This window comes from Lampris incognitus, chromosome 2, assembly GCF_029633865.1.
Source record: "Lampris incognitus isolate fLamInc1 chromosome 2, fLamInc1.hap2, whole genome shotgun sequence".
Taxonomy (NCBI): Eukaryota; Metazoa; Chordata; class Actinopteri; order Lampriformes; family Lampridae; genus Lampris; species Lampris incognitus.
Window position 1 is genome coordinate 4,263,725 of NC_079212.1, and position 22,804 is coordinate 4,286,528.

The 22,804-nt window shown below is 47.1% G+C and overlaps 1 protein-coding gene across 1 annotated transcript in view; it reads left to right on the plus strand.

The window, feature by feature from the left end:
* camta1a (calmodulin binding transcription activator 1a) overlaps positions 1-22,804 on the plus strand; it is a 485,501-nt gene that overhangs the window by 427,065 nt on the left and 35,632 nt on the right. Inside the window, exons 7-12 of the mRNA XM_056275500.1 lie at positions 4,298-4,438; positions 5,091-5,243; positions 5,277-6,793; positions 6,863-7,408; positions 18,828-18,954; positions 20,461-20,595. Coding sequence (XP_056131475.1) covers positions 4,298-4,438; positions 5,091-5,243; positions 5,277-6,793; positions 6,863-7,408; positions 18,828-18,954; positions 20,461-20,595 — 2,619 coding nt within the window. The remainder of the gene's footprint in view (positions 1-4,297; positions 4,439-5,090; positions 5,244-5,276; positions 6,794-6,862; positions 7,409-18,827; positions 18,955-20,460; positions 20,596-22,804) is intronic.

A 22,804-nucleotide genomic window follows, 5' to 3' on the forward strand; every position in this document is an offset into this window, starting at 1 on the left:
ATTTCCAAAGCTCTCTCTCTCTCTCTCTCTCTCTCTCTCTCTCTCTCTCTCTCTCTCTCTCTCTCTCTCTCTCTCTCTCTCTCTCTCTCTCTCTCTCTCTCTCTCTCTCTTTCTCTCTCTCTCTTTCTCTCTCCTCCCTCCCTCCCTCCCATGGTTTCACTTAAGCACACAGAACTGCACTGAGCAAATTCTTGCTTTATCTTTCATGCATACTCTCACCTGCCATCTACAGTATCTCTCTCTCTCTCTCTCTCTCTCTCTCTCTCTCTCTCTCTCTCTCTCTCTCTCTCTCTCTCTCTCTCTCTCTCTCTCTCTCTCTCTCTCTCTCGTGAATGTTTGACCAAAGGAACTGGTGAAGTACAGGGAGCTGGTGTTGTTAAACCTTTCTTGATATTGTTTTACAGTCTAAATGTGCTCCACTTCTGAAATATTACAATTTTTCCCCCAGTTGAGTGGCTGGAAACTGCAGTAGGCAGTGGTTTTCTGCTTGGTACCATTGAGTCAGTAGCGCCACTATCAGCTCCATCATATGTGGCTGTCTGGCTGGCAAGCAGGGCGATGAAAGGTATTAGTAGTAGACGTTAATGTGTGAGCGAGGCGGCGAGCGGTGGACGGTCCAGAAAGCAGCGAGGTGATGTTCTTCCCTCCTGTCACAACAGAGGCCGGGGGGGGGCCTCACCTTCATCAACCCTCACAGCTGGGAAACCACAATGCCTCAGGAGATACACTTACACAGGAGAAAGAGGGAGGGAGACACACACACACACACACACACACACACACCAGGTTGACTCAGGCTGCTGGCTCCTTCTAAGAGGTCTAGTGTAGTTCACATCTCATGGTGTAAAACTGAAAGGGAGAGAGGAGACTGGGGACAAACCGCTGCTCTAAAGGCCTTTGGAAACCAAGTTTGATTTATATTTTTTTCTTTCTTTTTTTCCCCAACAACACTCAAAACTCATTGAAAAAACTGTATGGTTAAAACCTGAGGTCATATTCATATTTAGACGTGCAAAACTGTCAGATGAAAAATTCAGACTTGGTGTGCAAAGGCCTTGCCTCGGAGTGGGGAAAGTATAGAGGGAGTGGCGGAAGGGAGAAGAATGAAAGGAGGGAGGACTTTCATGTGACTGAGGTTAACAGTATTACTGTTTGCAATTAGCGTTAATTAATTAGCATTAATTCATCATTAATATGCATGGTGGCCCAGTGGTTAGCACGGTCGTCTCACAGCAAGAAAGTCCTGGGTTCAGGCCCCGGGGTAGTCCAACCTTGGGGGTCGCCCTCTGTGTGGAGTTTACATGTTCTCCCCGTGTCTGCGTGGGTTTCCTCCCACAGTCCAAACACATGTAGGTCAGGTGAATCGTGTGTGTGGTGTGGGGGTGGGGGGGGGGCCCTGTGATGGCCTAGCGGCCTGCCCAGGGTGTCTCCCCGCCTGCCGCCCAGTGACTGCTGGGATAGGCTCCAGCATCCTCGCCACCCTGAGAGCAGGATAAGTGGTTCAGATAATGGATGGATGGAATAATACATCTGGAAATGCTTTACATGAAGTGCATGTAATAAGTGTTAATTAACAGGTAATAATGCACTTATGAATCTTATAAAATGCTTATTAACATTATCATGTGTTAATAAGACTATAATAAGCGTTAATTAATAGGTAACCTACTACTACTACTACTACTACTACTACTTTCGGTTGCTCCCGTTAGGGGGCGCCACAGCGGATCATCCGTTTCCATCTCTTCCTGTCCTCTGCATCTTCCTCTGTCACACCAGCCACCTGCATGTCCTCCCTCACCACACCCATAAACCTCCTCTTTGGCCTTCCTCTTCTCCTCTTCCCTGGCAGCTCCATATTCAGCATCCTTCTCCCAGTATACCCAGCATCTCTCCTCCACACATGTCCAAACCATCTCAATCTCGTCTCTCTTGCTTTGTCTCCAAACTGTCCAACCTGAGCTGTCCCTCTAATATACTCCTTCCTAATCCTGTCCTCTGTCACCTCCAGCTCCACCTCCTGTCTATTCATCAGTGCCACTGTCTCCAAACCATATAACATAGCTGGTCTCACTACCATCTTGTAAACCTTCCCTTTAACTCTTGCTGGTACCCTTCTGTCACACATCACTCCTGACACTCTTCTCCACCCACTCCACCCTGCCTGCACTCTCTTCTTCACCTCTCTTCTGCACTCCCTGTTACTTTGAACAGTTGACCCCAAGTATTTAAACTCATCCACCTTCGTCACCTCTCCTCCTTGCATCCTCACCATTCCGCTGTCCTCCCTCTCATTCACGCATATGTATTCCGTCTTGCTCCTACTGACTTTCATTCCTCTTCTCTCCAGTGCATACCTCCACCTCTCCAGGCTCTCCTCCACCTGCACCCTACTCTCACTACAGATCACAATGTCATCCATGAACACATCGTCCATGGAGACTCCTGCCTGATCTTGTCCGTCAACCTGTCACCACCTGTCACCACTGCAAACAAGAAAGGGCTCAGAGCCGATCCTTGATGTAATCCCACCTCCACCTTGAGCCCATCTGTCATTCCAACCGCACACCTCACCATTGTCACACTTCCCTCATACATATCCTGCACCACTCCTACATAGTACTTCTCTGCAACTCCCGACTTCCTCATACAATACCACACCTCCTCTCTCGGCACCCTGTCGTATGCTTTCTCTAAATCCACAAAGACACAATGCAACTCTTTCTGGCCTCCTCTATACTTCTCCATCAACATTCTCAAAGCAAACATCACATCTGTGGTGCTCTTTCCTGGCATGAAACCATACTGCTGCTTGCTGATCATCACCTCTCCTCTTAACCTAGCTTCTATTACTCTTTCCCATATCTTCATGCTGTGGCTGATCAACTTTATACCTCAGTAGCTGCTACAGTTCTGCACACCGCCCTTGTTCTTGAAAATCGGTACCAGTATGCTTCTTCTCCACTCCTCAGGCATCCTCTCACTTTATGTGATTGTGTTAAACAATCTAGTTAAAAACTCCACTGCCAGACGTCCGGGTAGTGTAGCAGTCTATTCCATTGCCTACCAAAAAAAAGTGTATTGATTAATAGGTATAAAATTCTACTACTTCACATTACAACAGCTATTACTAGTGCTACTACTACTGCTACTAGTACTACTACCACAGCTGTTAGTGTTACTTATTCTACTTCTATTTCTACTGCCATTATGTCTAATTTTGCAACTACCACAACAACATTTACAAGAACTGCTACCGTTACTGTTATTACTGCTATCACTACTGCAGTTGCAACTGTTATTATTACTACTGCTCCCATTATGACAACTATGACAGTATTGCCACTATTACAGTGGCTAACAGAGGGCGTCCGAGTGGCGTGGCGGTCTATTCCGTTGCCTACCAACACGGGGATCTCCGGTTCGAATTCCTGTATTACCTCCGGCTTGGTCGGGCTTCCCTACAGACAGTTGGCTATGTCTGGATGGGAAGCCGGGTGTGGGTATGTGTCCTGGTCACTGCACTAGCGCCTCCTCTGGTCGGTCAGGTCGCCTGTTCGGGGGGGAGGGGGAACTGGGAGGAATAAGCTGATCTTCCTACGCGCTACGTCCCCCTGGCGAAACTCCTCACTGTCAGGTGAAAAGAAGCAGCTGGTGACTCCACATGTATGGGAGGAGGCATGTGGTAGTCTGCAGCCCTCCCCGGATCAGCAGAAGGGGCGGAGCAGCAACCGGGATGGCTTGTAAAAGTGGGGTAATTGGCCAAGTACAATTGGGGAGAAAAAGGGGGGAAAAGATTTTTTTTTTAATTGGCTACCAGTAGCACTCCTATTGTTACTACTCCTACTTTCTTCTTGTGCCACTTTAGTAAAGAGAAATACATTAAAAAGTTTACAAATAATTATCGCTAACACTACTACCACTACTACTGTTACTACCACAGCTACAACCCCCGGCCCCTCTACCGCTGCTATTACTTCAGTAGGTATGCCACCCACACACCTAGTGTTAACAGCTCAATTGTCCATACTAAACGCTATGCAGTCAGAACGACCACTTCTGCCACCATCACTAGAAGTAGGATAGTAGACCGTCTACAGTCAGGAATTCGGGATTTCTCTCCCTTTCGAGGCTGATTGTGGCTATCCATGATGTGGACGCACCTGAGCGAGTGGTACATGAGACAGAGCGAGCGTATAGGTTAGAGAACAGTGGGTGGGGGCGGGGGGCTGGCGTGGCTGGTGGTGGTCTGTTGGTGGGCTGGCTGACATCTCTGTCTCCTCCTCTCTCCCGGCAGTTCATGGCATCAAGTGGACTTGCAGCAACGGGAACAGCAGCTCCGGCTTCTCTGTGGAGCAGCTGGTGCAACAGATTCTGGACAGCCACCAAACCAAGCCACCTCCCCGGACTCACAACTGCCTCTGCACGGGCACCCTGGGTAAGGGGCGAGCCGGTGGGACGGAGTTTGGGCTCAGGAGAGGAATGGGGAAAGTCAGCGGGAGAAGCAGAAAGGTCATAGAGAGACAGTCTGTTATGAAGTAGACAGAACAAGGTGATTAAAATCTGTGGCAGCCAGGAGATTTATAGCAAATGTAGAGTGTCAGGGTTATTGGCTTACTTGTTGTGTACTGATAACAGTGTCAAAGCCATATCTGAAATAACCCAGCTGTTGTTGGGAGTCACGCAAATCAATCAAACCATCTTGGATGAATATTTTCAGGAGGCTGTTATTCATGAAGAAATATAGAGCAGAAGGTCATTTAAAAAAAATTGAAAAGCGAAACTTTTCTTTTTGACACCCAATTGCCATTTTACCTCTGATTAGCTGAAGCACCAAACCATTCATAAGCCTCGCTTAACTCACACTGAACAAAAAAGGGGTTGGTTTATCACCCTTGAGGAGAGAATAATGTTTCACAGGCTCATAAATACACAAACAAACCAGCCAGCCCCAGCTAACTCGCTCACTTACATATGATTTCCCTTCGTTTCACTGCATCTCTCATATGCATATTTCTCTCTCTCTCTCTCTCTCTCTCTCTCTCTCTCTCTCTCTCTCTCTCTCTCTCTCTGTCTTTATCTTTATACAGGTGCAGGGAGCAGCGTGCACCACAAATGCAACAGCGCCAAGCACCGCATCATCTCTCCCAAGGTGGACCCGCGCTCAGGCGGCTACAGCAGCGCCCACTCCGAAGTCCAGAACAATGATGTGTCGGAGGGGAAGACCGAGCACAGCACCCACGGTGGGGGCAAAAGCTCTGGGGGAGGAGGTGGAGGGGGAAACCCCAGGGAGAAGCGCAATGGCAAGGTCCACAAGCCAGTCCTCCTCCACCAAAACAGTACGGAGGTGTCATCCACCAACCAGGTGGAGGTACCAGACACCACCCAAAACTCACCCGTCTCCATCAGCAGTGGGCTCAACAGTGACCCAGACATGGCCGACAGTCCCGTGGTGACGGGGATGGGCCACGTGGCGTCCGTCATGTCCAGCCTGTCTCAGAGTGTTTTCATGTCCGAGGTCACCGGGGACCCTGTCTACAGCATGTCCCCCACCGGGGGTCCCAACACACACCTGATGGGTACAGATGCCACCTCACAGGGCCTGGTGCTGTCCGTGACTGCAGACAGCCACAAATTTGCCTTCCCCACTGGAGGAGTCGGGGAGGCCGGGACCACTAGCGGAGGAGACAGTTTATCCATGCTTTCTGCCGCCGGGGTGTCAGAGGAGCTGGTGCTGTCCAGCAGCCTGGACTCTGGAGCCATCAAGATTCCAGAGACCAACATGAACTTTGACCCCGACTGCTTCCTGAACAACCCCAAGCAGGGCCAGACCTACGGAGGCAGTGCACTGAAGACAGAGGGCAACTCTTCCTCAGCCTCTTCCTCTACTTGTGGTGGCGCCAGCACTAATGGGAGCCTGCAGCCCTCCCCGTCCATGTCGGACAACGGCTACAGCTTCAATTCAGCCCTGGTGAAGAACATCAAGACGGAGGATACATCCTTTGAGCAGCAGCTGGCCAAGGAGAGCGGCTATCAAGTGGGGGCCGTAGTCAACTGTGGCACAGGGGTGTCTGTGTCATCTGGGGCTGGTACCGCCCAGGGCAACCTTACCCTTACTGCTGCGGGCTCTCTGCTTCCCTCTGGTGGAGGCCTGAGCCCCAGCACCACCCTTGAGCAAATGGATTTCAGTGCCATTGACTCCAAACAGGACTACACCTCTGGCGCTGCCACAGTGGGCTACGGTCAGGCCATTTCCAGCCCTCACATGTCGCATCAGAACCGCTCCCCAAGCTTCTTCCTCCAGGATACCTCTCAGACCAGCCAAACTCAGCAGGGGAGGGCCAGCATGAGCCAGAAGACTCACATGATGGAGCACAACTCCCATGACTCTGGGGCCTACATGGGCATGCAGGTGGTAAAGACGGACTCCACTGGCAGCAATGGCCACCTCCATCACCACCACCAGGCCCACCAGAGCCAGCATAGGGCCAACTGTAATGGAGGCTCACCTACGGAGGGGCCTGGCCAGGCCGGCTCCCTCCAGATGTTACAGTACCAGGGGGGCTTCCCTGGACTGGGCACTGAACATGAGGAGGTGGTGGGTCTGGAGCAACCAGGTAATGTGGGGTCAGCTCAGGCTGGAGCCGCTGAAAACGGGACAGACACCCTCCTCAAAGCTGGCGATCATATGCAGGCCTGTGGAGGGGCAAATTCAGAAGGAGGAGGGACAGAGCACTTCCTGCAGCCTGCCTCAGATGGTGGGGGAGCCGGGGCAGGAGGTGCAGGGGATGGAGTGGCCATTCACAATGGAAACAATAGCAGTGACAGTGGCAGCCGCACCCAGCAACAACAGCAGCTGCAGCCTCTTCTACAGGGCACTGGCATGGTCCAGGGGCTCTACAACACTGTAGGAAGCCACCAGGGCCTGGGTGGTGGGACCAGTAATGGAGGAGCAGGAAGCGCAGGCATGGAGATCAGCCTGGATCACTTTGACATCTCCTTTGGGAACCAGTTCTCTGACCTCATCAACGATTTTATCTCAGTGGACGGCAGTGGGACTGCTATGTCGGCTGGCGGGGCCCTGTACGCCCATCAGCTGGTGACATCCCACAGCTCAGACAGTCAGACCACCGCCAGTGGGGCCACCCAGCAGGGACCGGAAGATGGAGGTGCCAGGGGTTCAGGCTACAGCCCCTCAGATCTTTGTCTCCAGCCTTGCTGCAGCCCTCAGTCTCTGAGCGGAGGGGCTGGGACTGGAGGGACCAGCGGAGACGCAGGCTCGCTGTCCTACATGCATGTAGCGGAGGTAGTGTCTGCAGCCGTGGCCCAGGGAGCTCTCGGGATGCTCCAGGCTACTGGCAGGCTCTTCATGGTCACTGACTACTCCCCTGAATGGTCATACCCCGAGGTGAGTTTTAATTGCGCTTGCTTTTTTAATTCTCTCAGTTTAAGGTATTAAAAATCACATTGTACGTCAGATCACTTTAACAGTCAAACATAAAAATGTGTTGCCAGAAAGGTTTACTAAAGTGGGATATCTATAACCATTTAAGTCATTAAACTTTGCTACAAGGAGTTATACATTGATTATTTATTAGTCTCAATTCAATTTTGATGCCTCTCTATGAATAACATAATCAAATAAGAGATTAGATATTACTATGTACTATTTCCAGATACCTCTGCAAAACCTGATGCAACGATTTACGGCACACAGACAGGATGCATGGCCACAATTAAAGATACATTATCTCATCATGGTATATCTTTCACACAGTTGTTTATTTTTTTTTCAAAACACCACTGTATCTCTCACTCTTCACTTCAAAGTGAATGTACGAGGTATGTCTGTGAATGTTCTCATTCATCCAGGTCATGGTTATCCAAAGGAGTTGAATCAAGTGCAACTGGACTTGGTATATATATCTGTGAAGACATTTCGCCTCTTTGCACTTGATTCAACTCCTTTGGATAATGCACGAGGTAGTACATGATCAAAGAAGGTTGAATCAGTTCATCTGGACACAATGTTTATTGACAGATGTGTCATCACTAATTTAGTGCACCTTTTCCGCTATATGGTACCAGCTCGACTTGACTCAACTAGCCCCCCTTTTTTTTTTTTCGTTTTCCATTACTGGGAAGTACCAGCATTTTGGTAACTGTTACCACTTTTCTGATACCACTTTTTTAGCCAAGGTTCCAAAAAAACTGGAGCGGGTACCAAAATCAATGTAGACCTCTGATTGGGGAGAGAAACGCGTCACTGCATCATTTTGCATCACTGCATTATTAGTGCGAGCATGGGATATCACCCGGCGTTTTTAAATACCGAAGCGAAGTTATCTTAACAGTACATTTTGAAATTGAAAACTAGGCGTCGCTATGACAACCACCTACACTGAGGGGGCACTGTTACGATAATGGAAAACGACACAGAAGCGAGTCGAGTCGAGTTGAGCCGGTACCATGTAGTGGAAAAGGGGCATAAGTTACCTCTTCACTCTCAACTAACTGCAGGTATCCCCACTCTAATAAACAACAGTGGCATAACGACCCAAACCAACAGTTTCATATGCAAATACGGGCGTGACCATTAACTAGAGTTACAATGGCCATGTGTACTATTCACAGAGGATTGGGGAATGTTTGCAATCACAGCATTGTAAGATGGTGACAGATGTACTCTAAGGCCCTGCCCCTCAGTTCAGGGATGGTCGTTCCCTCTTCACGTAGATGGCCTCTTTGACTCCCCGTTCAAACCAGTGTTCCTCCCTATCAAGGATGTGCACATCCTCATCCTTGAAAGAGTGGCCATTGGCCTGTAGATGGTGTAAACTGTGGAGTCCTGGTCTGTAGATGGTGTAGACTGTGGAGTCCTGGTCTGACGTGTTAGCTCTCCTGTGTTGCGCCATCCTCTTGGCCAGCATCTGTTTAGTTTCCCCGACGTACAAGTCACGGCAATCCTCCTGGTACTTAACAGCTACACTATATTGCTCTGTTTGTGCTGGGGGACCCGATCCTTGAGGTGGACCAATTTCTGGCACAGCGTGTTTTGGGGTTTGAAAGAAACCGAGACACTGTATTTGGAAAATACGCGTCCCAGCTGTTCCAACACTACCACCACATACGGAATCACCGCTGGTTTACACTTAGACAGCTGTTGTCCTACTGCTGTCTTCGATCGGCTGGTGCACTGTTTGGGCGTCTTCCTGGCTTTGACAAATGCTCAGTAAGGATAACAACACTTAACCAGGGCCTGTTTAATGTGGGATTTCTCCCCTTCCTCAGCCGCTGTGTCGGTGGGGACGTTGTCAGCTCGGTGGTCCAGCGTCCTGATGACTCCTAGTTTGTGCTCCAGTGGATGATGAGAGTCAAACCTTAAGTACTGATCAGTATGTGTTGGTTTACAGTAAACATCAACAATCAAATGTCCCCCATCACCAACTGCAATTTCACAGCATAAGAAGGCTAACCTGTCATGTTCCACATCCTCCCTGGTGAACTTGATGTGGTGTCCACAGAGTTCATGTGGTGGTGAAATGTGCTACGCCCTGAGATTTAATTTTAACCCAGGTGTCGTCCACAAATCTGAACCAAAGGCTAGGTGGTGTCCCTGGATAGGACATCAGTGCCTCTTTTCCACTTCCTCCATATACAAGTTGGCCACTACAGGTGAGACTAGGGAACCCATAGCACACCCATGCTTCTGCCTATAGTACTGCCCCCTGTCTGTGAAGTACGTGGACTGAAGACAGCTTCAGGAGCAGACACACTTGGTCAGTGTTGAGGGTGGTCCTGTTGCTAAGGATAAGCTTCAGTTTAGACTGAAGAGGTCACTTAGATGAGTGATGAAACGTATCTGTCAACAAACGTTGTGTCCGGATGAATTGATTCCACTTTGTTTGATTTTCTTACCTGGATTATTTAGCATGCATATACATGACTGTATATGCAATAGTCCTATTTCAAAGGATGCAGTGTAAGGCGAATTGGGCCCATCATGAAATCTAGCAAGGTCTACTTTTTATGACTTCTCTTAAAAAAAAAATACTTTCCATATCTGACATATAATGTAACTTAGTTGTAATTTAAAGACTTCTTGGACAATTGCCTTATTTCCTCCTCTAAAATCACCCTAATCATTGCTAGAGTCATATGTTCTTTGCAGATGGAGCTTTGAAAGTTAAAAGCTTCATATATCTGGTGAAATTATGCGAATTATTTTTTTATTCTGTAATACTGCAATACATAAAATATTGCAGAGTTGATTTTTTTTTTCATAGTCATTCAGTGCTTAGTAGGGATTGTGGTGCCAGTACAGAAGAGATGGGGGCAGATAGAGTGATATTCTTCAGTTCCGACTGTGGTAGAGGGCTCAATTCATTGTCGGAGAAGTGTGACAAACAAGGAGCAATATCCAGGTTATCAGAAGGGGTTAACAGTGCTAAAGAAGCCAGTGGATTGAAGACAAGAAGAGATATGGCACGGGAGGACTTAAATGCAACGCCCATTTTTTTGCAGAAGTTTAGAGGCCCAAAAAGTATTTAGCTCCACATGACTGTCTGGCCTGTTATATAAAGAATACTACTGAGCAAAATTAAATGTAAACTTTATTTATTAGTCTCAACTTAATTTTGATGCCTCTACATGACCGACATAATCAAATAAGACCATCAGCAGGGAGATTACATATTACTATATAATGTTTCCAAATACTTGTCTCTAGGGCTGTGTACTGGTGAGAATCTGGTGATACAAAACGTATCACGATATAGGGGTTACGATTCAGTATCTACTACTACTACTACTTTTGGCTGCTCCCGTTAGGGGTCGCCACAGCGGATCATCCGTTTCCATTTCTTCCTGTCTTCTGCATCTTCCTCTGTCACACCAGCCACCTGTACGTCTTCCCTTACCACATCCATAAACCTCCTCTTTGGTCTTCCTCTTTTCCTCTTCCCTGGCAGCTCCATATTCAGCATCATTCTCCTAATATACCCAGCATCTCTCCTCCACACATGTCCAAACCATCTCAATCTCGCCGCTCTTGCTTTGTCTCCAAACCGTCCAACCTGAGCTGTCCGTCTAATATACTCGTTTCTAATCCTGTCCTTCTTCGTCACTCCCAATGAAAATCTTATCATCTTCAACTCTGCCACCTCCAGCTCCGCCTCCTGTCTTTTCGTCAGCGCCACTGTCTCCAAACCATATAACATAGCTGGTCTCACAACCATCTTGTAAACCTTCCCTTTAACTCTTGCTGGTACCGTTGCAGGTACACTACCACTTTTATCCACAGCATCATGCAAATCAACAAAAATCCAAAACTGATAGCATCTTAAAGCCTGTGCTTTTATTCAAAATGAATTGTTGTGAACGCACATCAATAGAACAATTTTAAATTCATGTACCACCAACAACAGCAGCAGCCAGTAAAAACATCAATGGCACTCAGAAAAACACCCCTGTGGCCCTACAGTATTGTTGATTTTTGATTAGTCAATAATAAATAGAACAGTGCAAAATAAGAAATAAGAGTAGATTTTTGTCAAAGATTAGATTTAGACACAAGAGGGATATAAATACAGGGGTACAGCACTCCCCCAACAGGGGCAAGAGGTAGTGATGAACAATACAGTGCATCATTTCATAATCAACATCACTGTCTATGCAATAGACATATTGCAAAGGATGGGCGGCACGGTGGCGCAGTGGCTAGTGCGGTCGCCTCACAGGAAGAAGGTCCTGGGTTCGAGCCCCAGGGTAGTCCAACCGTGGGGGTCGTCCCGGGTCGTCCTCTGTGTGGAGTTTGCATGTTCTCCCCATGTCTGCATGGGTTTGCTCCGGTTTCCTCCCACAGTCCAAAGACATGTAGGTCAGGTGAACCGGCATTACTAAATTGTCCCTAGGTATGCCGCCCTTGTTATGTATTGACAACTTGGCAGTAAGTTAAACACCTTCCGTTCATCAAAACTCATCAGACAGAATCCGTTGACAACAATTTATTGATTTGCACAGGGTGTTTAGCTTACTGCCAAGTTGTCAGTACATAACAAGGGCGGCATAATGAAACAATAATGCTACGAATGGCATAAGATGTGTGCAGACGTTTACTGATGGAAAAAGTTATCCTAAAAAATAGCCATACTTTTGCAATGCGTCTTCACTTCCTGACTAAAGTCACATGGGAGGCTAACTTCCTGTGTTTCTTAAAGGAACCACTGTCTGTCGCAGAAAACAATTGAAATTACTTATAAAAATGTCATTCACTAAACTATCATAACAGAACACTCCCCGTCTGGTGTGATTAACTGCCAAGACCCAACAGTTCCTAACACAGTTATTATGGCTCCTTCTCAGGAGCGACAAGCAGGGCTGTCTCAGTAATGGGCCGCAGGAACACTTTAGTCCCGTCCTTCCTAGAGACCTTGGTCTCTACCCTGTTGTCTGCTGGGGAAAACTTGAGTAATCAGTCCCAAAGGCCATTCATTCCTCTTAAGTTGGTCGTCCTTCAGAAGCCCAATGCTTCCAGGCTGAGGGTCAGGCTGGGAAGACTGCCACTTCCTTCGTGGCTGAAGTGAAGAAAGATATCGCTTCTTCCATCTATCCCAGAAGGTTTGAGCCAGATGCTGGACTTGTCGACGCTGGCATTTTGTGAAGGTCTTTGACCCAGTCACCAACCGGGACAGAAGGAAAACTCACTTTCTGAGTAAGGAGGGTTGCTGCTGTAAGGATGAGAGGATCGTCGATGGATGGAGCCACTTTGTTATCATCCTTTGTCTGCTGAAATACTGTGGAGCCTAACTGTTCAGCTTTTTCATTGCAGGTAAGTTTCTCTGTATAGCGCACCCTAGGATGATCAGGACACTGGAAATGGCTGTATCTCTCCTTCAAATGGAGGGTGTTTGGGCAGGGCTCAAAGATCGAGGGGCGTTCTCTTTCTGTTGTGCTGGTATAGAATGTATTCACTGTGGTGGGCTTGTGATCACCTCCCAAGCAGACGTTACCAACTATCACCCATCCCAGGTCGAGTTTCTGGGCGTAGGGAGCATCACGAGGGCCATTCACCTCCCTGCGCACTTTATGGACTGTAATGATGTCTCGCCTGAGGAGAAGCATGATTGGAGCATTTAGTTCAAGCTCTGGGATGAGGTGAGCCACTGACTTCAGGTAAGGGGGGTTAGCTGCGGCGTTGGGTGTTGGAATCTCCAGTCGGTTGTTATGGATGTCCTTGCATTCCAAGAGGCTTGGCAGGGGAAGACGGACTTTTCCAGGCTCTTCTCCCCATGGTCTGTTACTCCAGAGCAGGTCCAGAGAGAATATGGAAAGGTGGGGCCTTGGACATTGGAGGCATCGAAGAATTCAGAACAAGCAAGGATTTATTGCTATGCTTGTCAAGGATTGCGTAGACCTTCATTGCTCTATCATGATGGCCGGCAGGGTAGCTCTTAATGAGGCAGATCTTAGAGCATGGTCTGTCACTCTGATCGCCACCACAGACTTCAGTGCAGCGAGTTATGACTTCTAAAGATGGTGTAAGGTCTTGCTCCCCGCCATGCTCTGTAGAGAAGCATGGCTCCTGGGTCCATGGTACTGGTCTGGGGTGGAGACCAGAGATATGCTTCGCACTCCCACACTCAAGACATGTTGTTGTGGACTTACAGTTCTTAACCGTGTGTTGCGTAGAAGTGCAACATTTAAAGCAAATTCCGTTCTCCTTCAGGAATGCTTTGCGTTCCTCTCAAGGCTTCTCACGGAAAACCTGGCAATTACTGAGTAGATGGGGCTTTTTATGAATGGGGCACTGTCTATGGGTATCGTCAGCTTTAAGATCATCTCTGTCTGAGGCAAGAGGAGCAGTAGGAAGTACGTATGTTTTGTGGACTGAGATTTCCTTCTGTCTGCTTAGTCTCCATGGAGTCTTGTCTGCTTTTGGACCAGCATCCACTTGGCCAGTGAAATTTAAGCTCGGATTGTTCCTTATTTTAGCCTGTTCTCTGATGATGTCAACAGAAACTTCAAAGGGGGGGAATGAGACATGGTGCTGTTGTTTGTAGCTGGATCCGTGATACAGCCACTTCTCTTGTAGGCTGAAGGGCAACTTTTGGACTAAAGGATTTATTTCCCGTGATGTATCAAGGTATTGAAGGCCTGGAAAGTCTCCATCTGCCTTAGCTGCCTCCAGTACCATGAGGAGATCACTTAACTCATGGAGTTTCGAATAATCTCCGTTGGAGATTTTTGGGATGCTATCGATATGTTGGAAAAGCGCATCTTCAGTTACTTAGGGGCCCCGTAACATGCATCCAGTCTATCCCATATTATCCCAAGTCCTCTATCTGGTGAGTTAACATGGACTGCCCTGATCCGTTTGGTGTGCTCACCTGACTCTTTCCCCAGCCACTTGACAAGCAAATCCATCTCCTCACTGGATGTCAAATCGAGGCCACTGACCGCATTCCGAAAGGACCATTTCCAGGCTCTCTAGCTATGTGGTTGGTCATTGAAATGGATCAAACATGTGGTGACCAGCTCACGGCGTGCGAAATATCTGACGAAGTCAGTCATGCTAAATTGGTCACGGTGAGGGTAGTGAGGTGCGTGACTGGACACAGAAGAACATGGGGGACTGTGGTCTCTGGACCTTGCTCTGAATGTGCGATGATAATCTTGCATGTTTCTCGAGTAGAGAGGCATATCTGCACCGAGCTGTGGGTGCTGAGCTGTTGGTGCTGTAGAGAAAAGTTCAGCGTCGGCTTGGCTACTGTCTGCCTTGAGGTGTAGGTTTTGGATAGAGAATGCTGACACTGGCTCTGTGTGTAGCCGCCTGATCTCATCTTGAGAAGGTAGATGCGGTGCTGGTGCTAACTGTATTTTATTTTGCTCTTTGGCCTGTTCAGCAACGTATTCTCTGGTACGCGCTACAGGGTCAAGGGGGGTTGCTTTGAGTTGAAGTTTGCAGCTACTTCGATCACTGCCTTCAACAGCTGCTTCTAAGGCTTCTGCTTCAGCCACAGCTGTGACCATTTCTGTCTCTACTGCCAACAGATCCGTTGTTTCCTCTAATTGTGCTTTTTCTTCTTTCAGCACCATTTCCTTGTTTGTATAAGGTAGGCGAGCCTTGGCTGCCTCTGCTTTAGCACCCGCCATGTCGGCAGCAACCCCAGTGAAAGAGCCACTTGAGCATTTAGAAGCACATGAAGAACAGGATCTAGTATTTAGTGTGGGGTCTTTCTTTTCCAACATCTGTGTCTCGCGTATATTGCGTTATCTTCTGTGCTGAAGCCGCTGTTTCACTGGGGCTTGGCAGTAAGTTAAACACCTTCCGTTCATCAAAACTCTGGAGACAGAATCCGTTGTCCGCAGGTTTATTGATTTGCAAAAGGTGTTTAACTTACTGCCAAGTTGTCAGTACAGAACAAGGGCGACATAGTGAAACAAGGATGCTACAAATGGCATTAGATGTGGGCACATATTTACTGATGGAAAAAGTTGTCCTAAAAAAAATAGCTGTACTTTTGCAATGCATCTTCACTTCCTATATAAAGTCACATGGGAGGTTAACGTCCTGTGTTTGTTAAAGGAACCACTACCTGTCGCAGAAAACAATTGAAATGACTTAGAAAAATGTCATTCACTAAACTACCTTAACAGAATACTAGGTATGAATGTGTGTGTGTGTGTGTGTGGGGGGGGGGGCCTGTGTGATGGCCTGGCAGCCTGTCCAGGGTGTCTCCCCATCTGCGGCCCAATGACTGCTGTGATAGGCTCCAGCGACCCTGAGAGCAGGATAAGCGGTTCGGATAATGGATGGATGGATATTGCAAAGATGCAGTGTAAGGCAAATTGGGCCCGTCTTGAAATCTAGGAAGGTCTGCTTTTTATGACTTCTCTTAAAAAATACTTTCCTTATCTGACATATAATGTAACTTAGTTCTGATTTAAAGATTTCTTGGACAACTGCCTTATTTATTCTCCACTGTCGCCAAGCAGAACGACAGAGGAGAAAGACTAAACTTCAGGTTCACCATGAAATTTACAAGGATAGACTGAACAAGTACTGCAAAAAAATTAAACAGGCCAGACAGTCTTTTTTCTCTAAAGTCATTAATGAAAATATTAACAATAGTAAAGTGCTTTTCTCCACTATTGACCGACTTATTAATCCACCATCTCCAAACCCATCAGAGATGCTGTCCACTGAAATATGTGAGCAATTCGCTACATTCTTCAATAACAAAATTATTGCCATTAAACAGAACATTAGTGCCTCAAGATCCAGTAATGAACCTACCCTCCAGTTCTCCAGAAATATCACTGGCGCCATGTCTCACTTTGACACTCTAGACCTTAAAAGTCTAGACAATATTGTTAGGCAGCTCAGGTCGTCCACCTGCTGCCTGGATCCTCTCCCTACCAACATTTTTAAAAATGTTTTTAATTGCTTAGCACATGGCGTTTTAGAAATGATTAACTGCTCTCTTCAGGCAGGTATATTTCCTGCAGCACTTGAGACAGCTGTCGTTAAACCACTTCTGAAGAAGAGTAATCTTGGTGCGACAGTTATTGTCAACTACAGGCCCATCTCCAACTTACCATTCCTCAGCAAAATCCTTGAAAAAACAGTTTATTCTCAAGTTAATAACTATTTAATATCTAACAACCTTCTAGGCATTTGTCAATCAGGTTTTCGATCTCACCATAGCACAGAAACAGCACTTATCAAAATTGTGAACGATCTGCATATGAACACAGATTCTAATAAATTGTTCTTGTGCTGCTGGATCTCGGTGCTGCTTTCGACACTGTTGATCATGATATTTTGCTAGAGAGATTAGAAAAATGGGTCGGCCTTTCTGGCCCAGTCTCAACTGGTTTAGAACATACCTTCAGGACAGGCAGTTCTTTGTGTCTATTGGAGACTTTTCCTCGGACAAAGTGGGTATAATGTGTGGGCTACCCCAAGGTTCGATTCTTGGACCACTACTATTCAATCTCTGTATGCTCCCACTTGCACATGTTATACAGAAACACAAAATAAATTACCATAATGCTAGCTAGAAATGCAAGCTAGAAATCTTGGTGTAATCATGGACAGTGATCTAAATTTTAAGAGCCACATCAATCATCTCACAAGATCAGCCTTCTACCATCTTAAAAACATTTCAAAACTAAGGGGCATCAATATCAGACTGTGAGAAATTAATCCATGCTTTTATAACAAGTAGACTGGACTACTCCAATGGACTATTCACCGGCCTCCCGAAATCAGTTGTGCACCAACTACAATTAATTCAAAATGCGGCAGCACGTGTTCTCACCAGAACTAAAAAGCATGAGCACATTACACCTGTTCTTAGATCTCTGCATTGGCTTCCCGTTAAAACTAGAATTGATTTTACAATTATTTTAATTGTATACAAAGCGCTAAATGGCCTTATACCACACTATATAAAAGATATGTTAATTACCTATAAACCAGCAAGAACTCTCAGATCCAATGGCAGTGGTCTTTTAACCATCCCTCGTGCTAGGTCTAGAGCAGGGGAAGCTGCATTTTCTATTTACGCCCCAAGTAGATGGAAGGCCCTGCCTGAGGACCTGAGAGAGGCCCCCACACTGGACACATTTAAAAGCAGGTTAAAAACCTTACTTTTCAAAACAGCCTACAGCTAAATTCATAGTGTGTGTGTGTGTGTGTGTGTGTGTGTGTGTGTGTGTGTGTGTGTGTGTGTGTGTGTGTGTGTGTGTTTTATATATTTTGCTTTTTATATATATATTCTGCTCTGTTGTTACTTTTAATTAGTCAGTGTTTATGGCACTTTTATTTATTTATTTCACTAACTCAGTTTTAAACTTTGTATTTTTCTAGAATTTGCCTGTACTTTTATTTATTTATTTTTCTGTGTGTGTGCGTGGGGGGTTATTGATTTCATTGTTTTATTGTGTGAAGCACTTTGTGTTACATTTGTTTGTATGAAAAGTGCTATACAAATAAAATCTGATTGATTAATTGATTATTTCCTCCTCTAAAATCACCCTAGTCATTGCTAGAGTCATACATTCTTTGCAGATGGAGCTTTGACAGTTAAAAGCTGCATATATCTGGTGAAATTATGCAAATTCTTTTTTGCAAATTCTGTTTTATTCTGTAATTTTGCGATACATAAGATATTGCAAAGTTGATTTTTTTTTTCATTGTCATTCAGCCCTAGTAAGGGATTGTGGTGCCAGGGAAGAAGAGATATTCTTCAGATATTCTTCAGTCCCAACTGTGGTAGAGGGCTCAGTTCATTGCTGGAGAAGAGTGACAAACAAGTGGAGCAATACCCAGGTTATCAGAAGGTGTTAACAGTGGTACAGAAGCCAGTGGATTGAGGACAAGAAGAGCTATGGCACAGGAGGAGTTAAATGCAACGCCCATGTTTTGCATCAGTTTAGAAGCCCAAAAAGTATTTAGCTGCACATCACTGTCTGGCCTGTTATATAAAGAATACTACTGTTCAAAATGAAATGTAAACTCTTGCCTTACGTTCCCCAATTATCACATTCTTGTCTCCACTACCAGTTCTCTCTGTAGTAATATCGTCCTCTGACCTCCAGAGGGCAGCACTGTATTTTAATGACACTGGAGGAGGTGTGACACTATCTGTCCACATGATGGCAGCAGAAGCGTTGTAGAAAAACGTTTCTCCCGGCGCAGTGTCATTCTTAGCTTTGAACGCTAGATGGTAGGCAAACACAAACGATCTGACTGGGAACGCTCAGCCCTCGTTCAGCAGGTGCAGGTGGGTCTGTTTAATCCGGTCTGTTGCGTTTTGCAGGGCGGGGTGAAGGTGCTCATCACTGGGCCGTGGCAGGAGGCCAGCTCCAACTACAGCTGCCTGTTTGACCAGATCTCAGTCCCCGCCTCTCTCATCCAGCCCGGGGTGCTGCGCTGCTATTGCCCAGGTAAGATGAGAGAAGTGCCGTCCACATCACAGAGAATGAAGGAAACCAGAATTATCGGGATGCTTTCATCATCACAGAAATGTGACGTGGTGGCACGGTGGCGCCGTGGTTAACGCGGTCGCCTCAAAGCAAGAAGGTCCTGGGTTCAAGTCCCAGGGTAGTCCAACCTTGGGGGTCGTCCCGGGTCGTTTTCTGTGGAGTTTGCATGTTCTCCCCTTGTGTGTACGGGTTTCCTCCGGGGGCTCCAGTTTCCTCCCACAGTCCAAAGACATGTAGGTCAGGTGAACTGACTATACTAAATTGTCCCTAGGTATGAATGTGTGTGTGTGTGTGTGTGTGTGTGTGCTGGCCCTGTATGATGGTCTGGCGGCCTGTCCAGGTTGTCTCCCCGCCTGCCGCTCTAATGACTGCTGGGATAGGCTCCAGCATCCCCGCAACCCTGAGAGCAGGATAAAGCGGTTTGGATAATGGATGGACGGATGGATGGATAAAATTCCTCACCAGCTCTCCGTTCATTGACACTGGGACATTTTCTCCATTGAAAAGTTCTCATTCTATTGGTTGGAAGTTGGAGTTATACCTAAAATGCAACAGGATTAGTGCATATTGATTATAGTTTAATACACACAAACATTCTATAGCAGTGCAGGTTTTCAGCTGAAAAATATTCTCAGTGACTTCTGGATCCCATCGTCACTAAAAGCACATGCATTTACATTTTATGCGCTCGTTCCTCCATTAGTGCATTTTTTCATTAATGTGCACAAACAGTGCAGATATAAATTGCACATAGAACATTGTTCACATACCTTCTGTCAGGCTTGTCAATTTGACAGTTCAAAATTGTCACCAAAGTGAAAAAGTAAACAAAAATCAAGGCCTTGTTGTTGTGATACCACCATGCTGTACTGTGGTTCAGTCCCTCTAAGGATGTCCTTTCCCTTTTCCTTTCATCATCACTTTGTTTTGCGAGTAAAATGAAGCCAGTCATTGCTAATAGAGTCTGACTAGGGGGCGTCCAGGTAGCGTAGCGGTCTGTTCCGTTGCCTACCAACGAGGGGATCGCCAGTTCGAATCCCCGTTTTACCTCCGGCTTGGTCGGGCGTCCCTACCGACACCATTGGCCGTGTCTGCGGGTGGGAAGCTGGATGTGGGTATGTGTCCTGGTCGCTGCACTAGCGCCTCCTCTGGTCGGTCGGGGCACCTGTTCAGGGGGCAGGGGGAACTGGGGGGAATAGCGTGATCCTCCCACGCGCTACGTCCCCCCTGGTGAAACCCCTCACTGTCAGGTGAAAAGAGGCTGTTGACTACATGTATTGGAGGAGGCACGTGGTAGTCTGCAGCCCTCCCCAGATCAGCAGAGGGGGTGGAGCAGAGACCAGGATGGCTCGGAAGAGTGGGGTAATTGGCCAAGTAAAAGGGGGGGGACCCCCCCCCCGAGTCTGACTGCATGAAGTGTGTACTGTTCATGCCATTCTGAATGTTCATCCTCCTCTCCCTCTGCAGCTCATGACACCGGTCTGGTGACGCTGCAGGTGGCCGTCAGCAACCAGATCATCAGCAACTCTGTGGTGTTTGAGTACAAGGCCCGCGCTCTCCCTTCACTGCCCTCATCCCAGCACGACTGGCTCTCACTGGACGGTAGGGTTTCCCTCATCCATCTATCTATCTATCTATCTATCTATCTATCTATCTATCTATCTATCTATCTATCTATCTATCTGTTACTCTGCTTTATATGTTCTACTCTGTCTTACTTTTTATTCTGGTTCCCTTCCCTGTCACTTTCTTTCGCTCTCACTCGTACCACCTTTCCCTCGCTCTCTGCTCTTTTGCCTTATCCCTCTCTCACCCGCTCTCCAAATCCCCCTGTGGTCTTGTTAATATATCTGCTGGATCATCAGTTCACTCCGTGCTTTGTGTTGCTCTCTCTGTTGTCACAACGTACACGCCCAGGTGTGTTAGCCTCCTCTTGGGAAAAGCAAGTACACCTTGTATCCCGCAATCGGTCGAACTGGGGGTGGGAAAAAAAGAGCTCGAGGAGTTTTAATGTGACTAATGCTGCGTGGGAGGAGATGGACAAGTTCACTCCAGCGTTGCATATAGATTACAGTGTAGGATTGTTTTAACTGCGCTGGCAGTTGGTCTAACGTTGTTACTTTTGCATAATCAGATTTACAGTTTCATCTGGGAGATAATGCACTGTCAATAAAAGCTGATGACAGTGTACATTTAAGCCTGAAGACGTGCTGGTTTTTAAGTGTAATCGATTAAGGGTTTCCCTCATGGAAAATGTCTGAGATGCTGATGCAGCCTGTGTCACGTGATTGAATATGTAAAGATTCCAGTACCTTCTTTTTTGGGAAGTACCTCTCATTGAAACTGCACCTTTCTCAGAGGTAAGTGTGTCTGTTAATTGTATGAAAAGATAGATGTGACAGTGTTGTCTGGATTGTTCTGAACTGCAGTCTATGCCGGTCTGGAATACAGAGTGAGTAGAAGTACTGCGTAACATACACACATTCATCACTATATTATCATATCTTTAATTTAAATATTCAGCATTCACGAGCTTATCCAGAGCAACTTACAGCATCCGCAGAGGGAAGTTTAAATTCATCTGTTACCGACATTACAATCAGCCAATAGGCAGAAGAGGTCAGGAGTCCAGGGAAGGGGGCGTCCGTGGGAAGGGGATCGCTGAAGGGGAAGGGGATCGCCGGTTCGAATCCCCGTGTTACCTCCGGCTTGGTCGGGCATCCCTACAGACACAGTTGGCCGTGTCTGTGGGTGGGAAGCCGGATGTGGGTATGTGTCCTGGTCGCTGCACGAGCGCTTCCTCTGGTCGGTCACGCCTCCGGTCGATCACGCTATTCCCCCCAGTTCCCCCGTACAGGCGGGGTGCCTGTACGGGGGAACTGGGGGGAATAGCGTGATCCTCCCACGCGCTACATCCCCCTGGTGAAACTCCTCATTGTCAGGTGAAAAGAAGCGGCTGGTGACTCCACATGTATCGGAGGAGACATGTGGTAGTCTGCAGCCCTTCCCAGATCAGCAGAGGGGGTAGAGCAGCAACCGGGAAGGCTTGGAAGAGTGGGGTAATTGGCCAAGTACAATTGGGGAGAAAAAGGGGGAAAAAATCCACAAAAATAATCATCTGTTACCGACATTACAACCAACCAGTAGGCAGAAGAGGTGAAAAGGATAGAGTCCAGATGACAGAACAATGAGAGGTACTGAAGTGCATCTGTCGGGTCAGAGTCCTTCTTCTCGAGATATTTGAAGAAAATACAGTTACAAACATCGACATGGGTATAAACATGTTTTCTTGATATGATGGTTTAAAAGGTTTTGGAGGGGCGTCATAGTTTTGCAGATGGACTACAGCAGGTTGAGTAACATATTTAGAGAAATGGATGCTGCACAGGTTGCCCTACCTGTGTTGAGATTGTGCCATCCAGATGTGAGACAAGTCATGCGAGTCACTCCGTAGTCATGTGAGTCACATGGGCAGCATGCATGCATTGTAGCATCTTTTGTTTGTATGCAGCACGTTGGCTCGCATGTTTATGTGCATGTTGTGGGAGCGTTACTGCAGTGTACAAGCGTTGGCAGGGTAAAGTAGGGCATGGGCTGACGGGACAGCTGCATTGCAGACGGCCCTTGAGGGAGTGGGAGTGAGTAATCGGGAGCCGGCGTCTCCTATGCACAGCAGAACGGAGCGGATCCCTCCGCCATTCATACCCTACTGCCTCACTGGCCCATTCACAGAACCAGTTAAGGAGGAGCTGGCTGTCTCATGCTCCACACAAAGCAGAGGGAAAACACAGCCCACCCTATTACTTTACTT